Genomic DNA, 13,158 nt, shown 5'->3' with positions numbered 1-13,158 from the left:
AGTTTTTCCAGTCACCACTGCTCACTGTTTAGACAGGGACTTTAGCTCACCTCTGCACACCAAGGGATGCTTATTCCAAACATAGAGTTCTGCCTAAAGGCTTTATTCTGGCTGCAGGAGAGTGGAAATGCCCCCGGAAATAGCCCTCAACCAATGATAGCCTAGGAGCTGGAATATAAATAGCCCAGCTTCCTCCCGCTCAGGTGAGACCCACCCACCAGGTGTGTCTCCTGCCGACTTGAGTCTTGGCTGCTCAGAGGGTCACCTGCTTGATAACATACACCTTATTGACTTCCTTTCTTTTCCTATCTTACTTTGCCATCATTACTGGGGCTTCCTGGGACTACCTCCCAAATAAACTACTTGCACTCAAGTCTTTGCCTCTGCGTCTACTTCTGAGGGTGCCTAACAAAGACAGGGACACCAGGGCCCAAAGAGGGGAGGAGATCTGCTTTTAGTCACACAGCTTCTCAGTGCTGAGCCACAACCTAAGCCCAGGTCTCTCAACTCCAAATCCATGAAGTCGGAGATTAAAAGCACAAAATAAATATTCAGAAATATCTGAGTTCAACCACCTGTGTAGATTATATTCTCTGCCTTCCTGTAAAAGAATTAAACATCTCCCCCCGCCTCATTAAGCAGTACCTCCCTATGGGAGGAGCAAACGTCCTTGCCCACTGAAAGAAGGCTTGGCCATGTGACCTTCTTTAGCCAATGAAATGTGCGAAGTGATATGTGCCAATTCTGAGTGGAAGCCTTAACAGCCCTGGCTGGCTCTACCAGTTTTCTTCTGCTTTTCTTCCACCGCAATAATAGCATGTCCCAAATAGGAGCTCCTCTTCCGCCCGAATGCTGGGATAAAGACAGAGTAGGGCATGTGATCCATGAGTGGCATTAAGATAGGAGTGAAAAAATCCTATTATTTGAAACCACTGAGAGTTTAGGCTCATTTGTTACCACAACATAACAAAAGCTAACTAACACACTCACCAGATACTGGCTACATTACCTAAAGCAAGTAACTAAGCTTCTGAGAGCCTTAGCTCCTTCCTCTATAAAAATAGACAAATAATAGTATCTACTTAATAGGATTTTTGTGGGAATTACATGAGCTAATGCAAGAGAAGACTTGGTACAGTGTCTGGCACAGAGTAAGCACCCAATAAATGTTAGCTGTTATTATTATGTTTTCCTCTACCCCACAAAGAGACTTCCTCAGAAAGTGAGTTCTCCAGAGAAAACATACTGCTCCCGCAGGGCTCCCCCAAAGCTTGTTTGTTAAAGGTACTTACTCTCCCCTCCTAATGGCCCTGCTCAGAAGTCTGTTGCCCCCACTGCAATGCCGAGAGAAGCACCAAGCGAGATGCCCACATCGCAGCAGGTCTTCATGCAGGAAACCCATAGCAGTTAATGAATCCCCATGGAGAGGTCCGGATTAGTCCTGGTTTAATACCCCGAAATGGCAGGGAGTCATTTATCCATAAGCTATGGTCTCTCCTTCTTGCCTGTGCATTACGAGTTATTTATGAGGCAATTTGCACAGTTTCACACTGGCTGGCCATTATGCTGCTGTCTTGCTAACCACTAGGAGGGTTGCTGAACCCGGAGACAAAATGGCCCTCCCCCTGCCTCAGTTTTGCCCTTGACAATGAGCTAGTGGTTTTCCCCCAGTACAGCACGTTGACTCTTTGGGAAAGAGAGCAGGACCCAAAGCTGGGTGAAGAGAATGCCTCCTCCATCTCCAGCCCAGCACCTCTGAATGCTCCTGGGGGTCTGTGATGAAAGGCCAGCTGGAGAAAAGGCCCTTAAGAAAGCCACTGGGTGCAAAGAGGGGTCATTTTATTTTTTTATTTTTATTTTTTAAAACCAGAACATTTATTGTGTGACTAATCATTGAAATCCTTAAGATGAACTGGATGCTGCAACAGCTGCCCTCTTGGGCTTAGGTGTTGTTCCTTCACGGAATCCATGCCTGAATCTGCGGTTTACAATTTTCAGGTGCCTCATTCGACCGGTCCCAGTGGTGTTTCGTCTTTTAGCCTTGGCACTCCAGTTATACTTTCTCTTGCGCTTGGCAGGATAGCCGCATTTGCCACAGGTGGACTTCTGAAGATGGTAGGCCTTCGAGCCACAGTGGCAGCACAACGTGTGCATCTTATTGCGACGCTTTCCAAACGATAATGTCCCCTTCGTCATCTTGTTTCCGCAGCAGACCCCAAAGAGAGAGGGGTCATTTTAATATGCCCTATGGAAGGAAGTTGTGCAGGCTGTCATAGTAGAGACACCACCCCCCGCCCCACTTTGACTATGGAGAGAAGAGAAAATTCTGTGAAGCATTTTGCATGGGGTTTGGCACCTAGAAAGCTTTCAATAAGTGTGCCCCATTGTTTTCATGGTAATGACCTGCTTCCCAGCTGTTTTCCATCATCTTGGACATCACACCCTAGTACACTGATCAGTTTGCTACACCTACAAGTTCATCCCATGGGTACAGAAGCTTTGGATTCAAGCTAAATGGGCATCATCAACTGTATAGAAGATCTTCCTACAAGCAAGCTAAGATCTGAAAGGTAGCTCAAGAGTCTACAAGTTCACACTGGCCCCAAGCCACCCTCTATATGCAATGCCATCTACTGCTGACAAATTGATGTCTTTGGAGTTCAATTTCATATCTTTGAAGTTCTGGAGTAAAATGACTTCGGTGTTCCAATTGCTACTGCAAATAATTCTGTCTCTAATTACCACTGTGGCTCCATGCAACACAAAAGATTTCGGAGGTGGGGTTCTTCATCCCTATCAGTGGAAGGGGGTGCATAGATCTCCACATTTTAGGCAGGAAAAAGTATATTTGAGCTGAATGTGACCTGCCTCCACCACTCTTTCTTCCATGGCTACTTCCTGTCTACCATTCTCAAAACCCACTTTCTGTAAGGACCGGCCCCGAGGACTTTATTTACTCATTATTTTATTCTATATCACATAGCTCTTGGAAACCACCTTGAGTCACTGTTCCTTGACCCTTTTACCCAGTAACATCTTCTATCTGAATGTTCCCCATTCAATTTTAATTGAACAAATACAGTAATCAATAATAATAATAGCTAAGATCTATTGAGTGTTTGTCTTATGCCAGGTGCCCTGTAAGTGTCCTGCATGCCTTATCTCTTTTCATCTTCACCATCTCCTAGCAAATGAATATTTCTTATCTAACAGATAAAGACTAGAGAGGTTGAGTAACTTGCCCAAGGTCACACAGCAAATAGGAAAAAGAACCTGAGGTCAGATCTTGGGCAGTCTGATCTCAGAGCCAGAGCTTGTAGCAGACTCTGTAGGTGGCCCGCCACATCTCCTTGAGCTGTACCCTCTCACGGCACGCCAACCAACTTCTATCTGTGTAGTCTTCCAGCAAAGCTACCTAAAAATGTCAGACCACAACTACGGACTGATGGGATTTAGTCTGTGAACACCCCAGCTCCCTCATCCTTTGAGAAGGTAACGCTGAAGTGTGTTTCTGCTCTGGCTCTCAGAGCTGCCAGTGGAATTAATCTTCATTTGACCGTGGCAGTAATGTGCTTGAGAACGCACCCTGTATAGGCTTTCTTCCCTCCTGTCTCACTGCCCACTGTTTACTGCCAGTGTTTCCTGGAATCCCATCCCAAATAGGGCACTTGCTTTCTAACCTGTGTCTCAGAGTCTGCTTCCAGGGAAACCCAAACTAAGGCAATGATCTTCCCCCGAATCAACTCAATTCTTTTCCCTTTTCCTAGAACCAAAATGCTTTCCTCGTTGAAGCTACAACATTCCTGAGCAGTTCCCAGGAATTCTACTTATCTATCTATAAGTGTCCATGTAGATAAAGGGCAGCAGGTGAGTAGAGGTGGTTTTATCTGCCCTGTGAAGGCGGAGTGACTGTTCCACATTTCCTCCTATGACCAAAATAACCAGCACCACAACTAGAAAGGTTTTCAAGCATGCTGTCTGGCGTGCATGTGGCTCAAACGCATTCAAATGGACCCAAAACTAAAAGCGAGTCTCATAATTATGACTCCCAAGTGTTCACTTTTCTGAAGCAGCTAATCTTTGTTTTGCTGACGCACATCAACAAGAAGATGATGGGTTTACTGACAATCCCAGTCACTAGAAAATGCAGGGGGAACTGAAAAAGACAAAATAGAATCTGATTAAACTGCAGAATTTCCACCAAGGAGGAGAAGCTGAGAGGAAGCAATCTTCACTACCTATGGTGGAAACCAGCCCCCCAAGTCATCGGTCTTCTCAGGAGGAGGAAAAACCCTCTCCCCAGCAGAAAACACTGCCCTTCATGATCCTTCCCACCTCCTGCCTGTCTTGAACCCAACAGCTTCTACTGTCACAAGCAGCCAAGCCCTAAGGAAGTCACTTCACTTCTCTGGGCCTCAGCTTCCTCATCTGAGAAGTGGGAATAACAGTACCTACCTTATCCATTCAACAACTTCTTACTGTGTGTCCACTATGATCCTGACACTTATAAGGATCAAAAAAGATAATGTCTAAAACTCTTCGGAGTATAGGGATAGAGGGTACATACCTCAATATCATAAAAGCCATCTATGAAAAACCTACAGCGAATATCATTCTCAATGGGGAAAAGCTGAGAGCTTTTCCCCTAAGGTCAGGAATGTGGCAGGGATGTCCACTCTCACCGCTGCTATTCAACATAGTATTAGAAGTCCTAGCCACAGCAATCAGACAACAAAAAGAAATCAAAGGCATCCAAATCGCCAAAGAGGAAGTCAAATTCTCACTTGCAGATGATATGATACTGTATGTGGAAAACCCAAAAGACTCCACCCCAAAACTGCTAGAACTCATACAGGAATTCAGTCAAGTAGCAGGATAGAAAATCAATGCAGAGAAATCAGTGGCATTCCTATACACCAACAACAAGACAGAAGAGAGACAAATCAAGGAGTCGATCCCATTTACAATTGCACCCAAAACCTAAGATACCCAGGAATAAATTTAACCAAAGAGGCAAAGGATCTGTACTCAGAAAACTATAAAATACTCAGGAAAGAAATTGAAGAAGACACAAAGAAATGGAAAAACGCTCCATGCTCATGGATTGGAAGAACCAACATTGTGAAGATGTCAATGCTACCTAGAGCAATCTACACATTCAATGCAATCCCCATCAAAATACCATCCACCTTTTTCAAAGAAATGGAACAAATAATCCTAAAATTTGTATGGAACCAGAAATGACCCCGAATAGCCAGAGGAATCTTGAAAAAGAAAAGCAAAGCTGGCGGCATCACAATTCCGGACTTCCAGCTGTATTACAAAGCTGTCATCATCAAGACAGTATGGTACTGGCACAAAAACAGACACATAGATCAATGGAACAGAATTGAGAGCCCAGAAATGGACCCTCCACTCTATGGTCAACTTATCTTTGACAAAGCAGGAAAGAATGTCCAATGGCAAAAAGACGGTCTCTTCAACAAATGGTGTTGGGAAAATTGGACAGCTACATGCAGAAGAATGAAACTGGACCATTTCCTTACACCACAACACAAATAGACTCCAAATGGTTGAAAGACCTAAACGTGAGACAGGAGTCCATCCAAATCCTAAAGGAGAACACAGGTAGCAACCTCTTCAACCTCAGCCGCAGCAACTTCTTCCTAGAAACATCGCCAAAGGCACGGGAAGCCAGGGCAAAAATGAACTATTGGGATTTCATCAAGATAAAAAGCTTTTGCACAGCAAAAGAAACAGTCCACAAAACCAAAAGACAACCAACAGAATGGGAGAAAATATTTGCAAATGACATATCAGATAAAGGGCTAGTATCCAAAATATATAAAGAACTTATCAAACTCAACACCCAAAGAACAGATAATCCAATCAGGAAATGGGCAGAAGACATGAACAGACATTTTTCCAAAGAAGACATCTAAATGGCCAACAGACACATGAAAAAGTGCTCCACATCGCTCGGCATCAGGGAAATCCAAATCAAAACCTCAATGAGATACCACCTCACACCAGTCAGAATGGCTAGAATTAACAAGTCAGGAAACGACAGATGTTGGCGGGGATGCGGAGAAAGGGAAACCCTCCTACACTGTTGGTGGGAATGCAAGCTGGTGCAACCCCTCTGGAAAACAGTATGGAGGTTCCTCAAACAGTTGAAAATAGAGCTACCGTACGATCCAGCAATTGCACTACTGGGTATTTACCACAAAGATACAAATGTAGGGATCTGACGGGGTACATGCACCCCAATGTTTATAGCAGCAATGTCCACAATAGCCAAACTGTGGAAAGAGCCAAGATGTCCATTGACAGATGAATGGATAAAGAAGATGTGGTGTATATATACACAATGGAATATTATGCAGCCATCAAAAGGAATGAGATCTTGCCATTTAAAACGACGTGGATGGAACTGGAGGGTGTCATGCTGAGTGAAATAAGTCAATCAGAGAAAGACATGTATCATATGACCTCACTAATATGAGGAATTCTTAATCTCAGGAAACAAACTGAGTGTTGCTGGAGTGGTGGGGGGTGGGAGGGATCAGGTGGCTGGGTGATAGACATTGGGGAGGTATGTGCTATGGTGAGCGTTGTGAATTGTGCAAGACTGTTGCATCACAGATCTGTACTTCTGAAACAAATAATGCAACATATGTTAAGAAAAAAGAAAAAAAAGAAGATAGCAGGAGGGGAAGAATGAAGGGGAGTAAGTTGGATGGGGAGACAAACCATGAGAGACGATGGACTCTGAAAAACAAACTGAGGGTTCTAGAGGGGAGGAGGGTGGGGGGATGGGTTAGCCTGGTGATGGGTATTAAGGAGAGCACATTCTGCGTGGAGCACTGGGTGTTATGCACAAACAATGAATCATGGAACACTACATCAAAAACTAATGATGTCATGTATGGTGATTAACATAACAATAAAAAATTTTTAAAAAAGAGATAATGTCTGTATGCACATAGTTGGCACACAGTAAGCACTCAGTGATCCTTAACTAAACTCATTAATTATCTTTGTTACTTGATTTGACCCTCAAAACAAAACTATATTGTGCCTGTTCTTATCTCCATTAATAAACCAAGGCTGTGAGAAGATCAAGATCTGACTAGGGTTGCACAGCCAGAATGGTACCCAGATCTTTTGATTTTAAGACCAAGTATCTTCCCATCCCTCATTGTCTTGGGGTCCCTGGATTATTAAAAAAACACTCCCTGGGCGCCTGGGTGGCTCAGTCGGTTAAGCGACTGCCTTCGGCTCAGGTCATGATCCTGGAGTCCTGGGATCGAGTCCCGCATCGGGCTCCCTGCTCGGCAGGGAGTCTGCTTCTCCCTCTGACCCTCTTCCCTCTCGTGCTATCTCTCATTCTCTCTCTCTCAAATAAATAAAAACATACAATCTTTAAAAAAAAAAAAAAACACTCCCTAAGGAACAGAGTGTTGACCCGGGGTTGGCAATCTGGAATGGTCCTGGTAGAGGATACTTTAGGCTTCGCAAGCCAAATAGTCCCTGTTGCACGTACTCATCTCAGCTGCTACAGCACACAGGCAGCTATAACATAACATAAACAGGTAAGCAGGGCTATGTTCTAGTAACACAGAATTTTACCTCTAGTTTGTCAACCTCTGTGGTGGATGAAAAAGCCTGAGCTTTGGAGCCAGACAATCCAAGGTTCAAATCCCAGCTCAGACAATATTAATTGCATCCTCGAACCATCTAAACTTCCTAAGCTTCAGTGAGTCAGGCTTATTAGTCATCAAATGGGAAATCATATTTATTTTGTAGGTTTTTGTTAGGGGTTCAGGATAGGACTGGGGTGCTTAAACCCTACCACTCATTCCTCTTCTCCCCCTGGCTTTCTGCTGAGAAACCAGTCCCTGGAGGATCCACTAAGAGACAAGAAACAGAGAGTCCTGGCTGCATTAACAGGCAGGCGTGTGTACAGAGTCCAATGCAAAGATTTCTAGAAAAGGTGGTATTGGAGAACACAGAGCAGTCTGGAGGTCCAAGTGAGGCCCCCTACCCCCTGCCCCCAGATTTATATCTTGGGATGAGCATGCTCCCTCATAGGAAGAAAGCTATATGACCAGGTCTTCAGAATAGACCCAGAGTCCATGGACCCCACCAGCCAGCCATGTGGGCTTGGATAGCCAGTCCCTACCTCCCAGTGGCAGGTGGAGCAGAGACCTGGCTCACTCACAGGCAGTAACCTCACTCACTAGCAAGAGGTGGCCCAGTGAATATTAAGTCTGGCCAGTTGAGTTTCCAAACCAGTGAAGGGCTTCAGAGGAGCCTGGAAGCCCTCTCTGTGGCCAGGGGGCAGGGTGGGGCATTCCCTCCTTATGCCTTGGTTGTGAGGACCTACCCTGGCACCTGGCACAGAATAGATATCTGTGGGTGAGTATCCCTGGAAGCAGGACCTGTGACAGGGATTCAGATGAATGTGATGCATTGAGGGAATGTGCTCAGGAGAAACCTGGAAGGCAGGGAGGGAAGGAGAAGACCCCAGGAAGGATGGGGTTTGGGGCCAAGTCTAGCCTTGCCCTGATCCATATGGGCTCTGGAGCATAAATTACACCACAGTAGTGACCTGTCACCTGTCTTGTTGACATTTTCTATACACCTGGGACCTTTTAGAGACTGGAGTTCTCACCAAATAAGAGTTCTCGTCTCTTCCTCCCAACCTTCCTGCAGCAGGTTCCCCAGGGAGTGACAACTGATTGATCTTTATCAGAAAAAGAGAAGATTTCTCAAGTATGGTTTTATCTTCACCCATGCCCCTCTGGTTAGCAGTCTGACTTGAGTTTGAAGAGGGAAGATCAAAGTCCTGGCCTTCGAGGATGAGGAGAAAGGGGAACCCTCTTACACTGTTGATGGGAACGCAAACTGGTGCAGCCACTCTGGAGAACAGTATGGAGGTTCCTCAAAAAGTTTAAAATAGAGTTAATCTATGATCGAGCAATTGCACTACTAGGTATTTACTCAAGGGATACAAAAATATAGATTTGAAGGGGCACATGCACCCCAATGTTTAAAGCATCATTATCACTAACAGCCAAACTATGGAGAGAGCCCAAATGTCCATCAACTGATGAATGGATAAAGAAGATGAGGTGCATATATATACAATGGAATACTACTCAGCCATTAAAAAGAAGGAAATCTTGCCATTTGCAATGACATGGATGGAGCTAGAGCATATTATGCTAAGCAAAATAAGTCAGAGAAAGTCAAATACCATAAGATTTCCCTCATATGACTGGTTTTAACTTTTAGCTGCAGCAGCTGCGCTGCCACGTGTGTATATATATGACGTTGTACATTGCACATACCCTTGGATCCCCACAGTTTGATCCCCCTCCCAGCCGCCCCTTTATACTATGAGGAGTTAACAAGTTGTTGACGTGCACAAAGCGAGACACAGCTATTTAATCTCTTGCCAGACATCGCCCCTCTTGGCGCGATGCTGTACAGGTCTCTGTAAAAAGTCCTTGCTGTCTCAGCAGCCAATCAACTTATAGTTTATTTTTTTCTGGGTTTTTGTTTTGTTTTGTTTTCTTTCTAATCGAGGTGTGAAAAAGTTCTAGGTTCAGTTGAAGTTCCTGATGAAGAAACACAATTGAGACGTTTTTCAGTGATAAAATCTGCATATTTGTATTTCAAACAATGTAGCTAAAACTTGATGTAAATTCCTCCTTTTTTCCTTTTTTGGCTTAATGAATACCATTTATTCAGTATGAAATCTTTATACTATATGTTCCACATGTTAAGAATAAATGTACATTAAATCTTGGTTAAAAAAAAATTTCACTCATATGTGGAATTTAAGAAACAAAATAGATGGACATATGGGAGGGGAAGGAAGGAAAAAGAAAGAGGAAAACAAACGATAAGAGACTCTCAATGATAAAGAATGAAATGAGGGGTTATAGAGGGAGGTGGGTGGGGCATGGACTGGATGGGTGATGGGTATTAAGGAGGGCACTTGATATGATGAGCACTGGGTGTTGTATAGAAGTGATCAATCACGGAATTCTACTCCAAAACCCAATATTGCACTATATGTTAACTAAATAGAATTTTTTAAAAATTAGAAAAGAAAAAGAAAAAAAGGCTGCGCCTTCACAGATAGAAACGCATCTCATCCTACCCTTACCCCAAACCCTCACGTCCCCCTTGTAGAGGATCTAATGGACAGTTTCAACAACCTGAGGAAAGTGTTGTCAGGCTTACCAAGAACTAGAGAAGATGTGTTTTGCAACCAGAAAAAAGAAAATGAAAGAAACAAGAAAACAGAGATTCTGCCTTGTGTCTGAGAAATATGAGGATTTATGCACATACTAATTGAAATTGGCTCAGCCGCCATATGCACACAGTTAAAGGGGCTGGTGTTCTAGACACCGAGACTAAACAAAAGCCACTTTCAAAACACAATGGATTATGCAGACTCCTGAGAGAACTAAATAATCATTTCTGGTGGCTTTATATTGAAATCAATGCCACAAATACTCAGGGAGCCCCACTGTGTGCCCAGCACTGTGCAATAGTCTAGAATACAAAGACAAATGGGTAAGAGGTCACAGGCTGCTGGAGGAAATCGATGCATTAAAAAAAAAAAAAAACACAAATAGAATACAACATAGCTGGCTGTCATAGAGGCAGGCACACAGATAGATGGGAGCTGTTGCTTCTGCCTGAGGAGTACCCCCTCCTCGGGGGCTGCTGATGGGAGCAGGGTCCACGAGGAGAAGCAGTGCACAGGATGAGAAGGTTGTTCCAGTAGCATGGAGGCAGGGAAGTGCATGGTCTAGAAGGGCAAGTAATTTGGTGGGGCTGAAGCATCACCAGTGTGTGAAGAGAGGAAGGAGATGCTGATCATCACCCGCCAGGTCCCAGCTCAAATGCCACCTCCTCAGAGAACCCTTTCCTGACCATCCTACCAAAACATCGCCATTTCCTATCACCTCACCCTGTTTGGCTTTCTTCGTAGCCCTGAACATTTTCTGAAGTTACTTTTATTATCAGTTTATTTGTTTGCATTCTCTCCAAACAGACTGTAAATTCTTCGTAAGGGCAGGGCCCTTGTCTGTCTTGCTCATCATCATCTGTCTTGTTCATTGTTGTACCTGCCAGCTCTCAGAACAGGGCCTGAGAACAGGTGCTCAGTAAATATTTGTTTTTACAAATGGGCAGGTAAATAAATCAATGAGCGGGGTATTTGCAGCCTGGGTTTGTGGAGCACTTCAAACCAGGATAACCACTTTACTTGTGATGGCTTTATTAGTTCTCGTAACACCAGCTGCTATAACAAATAAACCCAACATTGTCACGATCTTTGCCCAATAGCAACGTACTCCTTATTCACTTAAAAGGCCAATGCAAGGGTTCCTGGTTGACAGGTAGCTTTCCTGACAGGTACCATAGACCCAGGACCCATCCTTCAGGGCCTGGGAGTCCTTTGTTTCCTGCCAGTGGAAGGAGAAAGAGAGCCTCAGATCAGAAGTGAGACATATCACTGCCACTCACAATCCTTCGGAGAGGAGCCATATGGCTCCATTTCAATATAAGCACACTGGGATGAGGAATTTCTGGCTAGACAGACACCTCTCAGTGACACCACACTGTGGAAAGGGGAGAATGAGTTTGTGGTGGACAAAGAGCTGGCTCAGCCACATCAGCCCAGGGCTCAGAAAGGTTAAGCCATATTATCCAAGAACTCACCACTCACAAGTGGTACAACTGTCCTTTCGATTTAAAAAGTGACCGAGTCCCTCCCCTCCCCTGTTCTCACTCATACTAACTTCCAAGCACTGAGATAAGAAGGTGGCATTTTCTGATCTTGCCCCAAGATTCTGAGGAACTTTCCTATCAGAATCCTGTAGCTCCTATAAGCAGACATCCATTTGTTCTGTTCCTAGGAAGAATGCAAGCCAAGTTTTTAAACTGATGGGCAAGAGAGGAACGTGCTCGAATTTTGCCATGAATGGAGAGAGGGAGCCAACAGGTGCCAAAGACAGGATGCCGGAGGAGAAGGGGGAAGGGGACAGCCGCCCAACCAGAGAGGGCCTGATGAGTTCACTTCCACCCACAGCCACCTTCCAATGACATCGATAACCACTCACACTGATTTAGCATTTGCTGTAGGTCAGGTACCAAACCAGTGCTTTATCATCTTTCTCTTTCTTAATGTTCAGTAAAATTGATCCAAAAGCCACTGTAATCCCCATTTTGCAGATAAAGAAACTGAGGCCCAGAGAAGCTGAGCAACTAGCCAATGGTGACCCAGCCAGTCAATGGAAGAGGTGGGATCCGAGGAGTCTGGTCCCAGAGCATCACCTTCAGCCGTCTCTGCAGCTGGTGGGGCTGGCGGCCAGGGCTGGAGGGTAGGGTTTCCATCTTCAGTGATGGCCTAGCATCTTGTTTCCCGGAGGCCTTCACCTGGGAGAGCTGGAACTCCGTTGGCTCTTAGGGGCTGGTGTGCCCTCTTTGTTCTACCAAGAGAACGAGGTATCTTTATGCCTCAAGGTACATTTTGGATCACGGCAGGGTTTGCCCCACTTGCCCTAACATTTCTGCTCTGCCTCGTACGCATGGACAGTTTTTTTCTTTGCCCTTCTTGCAACAAACTGTGCTGTACTTCTAAGCCAAACAATGTGACATACATTCAAATTACAGTCCTCATTTATGATTACTCGGGCCTCTTAAGTAACCAATCATCGTGACTTTGAATAAGTTTAATTATCAGGGTACTTGAGTGCATAAATAACATTGCACACCCTGTTAGCCAGGCTGACAGCTCTAATTGAATCCAGCAGACTGGTCTCATCTGGTAGAAACCACTGGAATTTGGTCCTGACCCTTTACACTGCATCATCAAAAAGATTGGAAGGGTCAGCCCAGCAGCACTGCAAACTCCCAAGCCTGGACCCTTTTTGAAAGGGCTCAAGTCTCTTCTCTTCAAAGGGCAACTTGACTGAGAACAAAAAAGGGATGGATAATTTTTTTTTAGGAAAAGTTCTTCAAGGAGAAGATCCATTTCCTGAGCACTGTCAGACATGGCATCTCATTTAATCCCCTCAGTGACTACAGAGGCATCGTCATCCTACACAGTGCTTGAAGCTTAATCGAAGTTAG

The 13,158-nt window shown here is 44.6% G+C and overlaps 1 protein-coding gene across 1 annotated transcript; it reads right to left on the bottom strand.

Annotated features, from left to right (window-relative positions):
• Positions 1–1,899: 1,899 nt before the first annotated feature.
• On the bottom strand, positions 1,900–12,445 carry LOC113937814 (60S ribosomal protein L37-like). Its single transcript, XM_027622669.1, has 2 exons — positions 12,361–12,445; positions 1,900–2,196 (listed from the first exon to the last, which is right to left on the bottom strand). The coding sequence occupies exons 1-2, from the start codon at positions 12,418–12,420 to the stop codon at positions 1,903–1,905; spliced, it is 354 nt and encodes a 117-aa protein (XP_027478470.1). The 5' UTR covers positions 12,421–12,445; the 3' UTR covers positions 1,900–1,902.
• Positions 12,446–13,158: the final 713 nt, after the last annotated feature.

Source organism: Zalophus californianus, chromosome 8 (genome assembly GCF_009762305.2).
Source record: "Zalophus californianus isolate mZalCal1 chromosome 8, mZalCal1.pri.v2, whole genome shotgun sequence".
NCBI classification, from domain to species: Eukaryota; Metazoa; Chordata; class Mammalia; order Carnivora; family Otariidae; genus Zalophus; species Zalophus californianus.
Note: the sequence above shows the minus strand (reverse complement) of the source record. Positions and strands in the feature narration are given on the sequence as shown.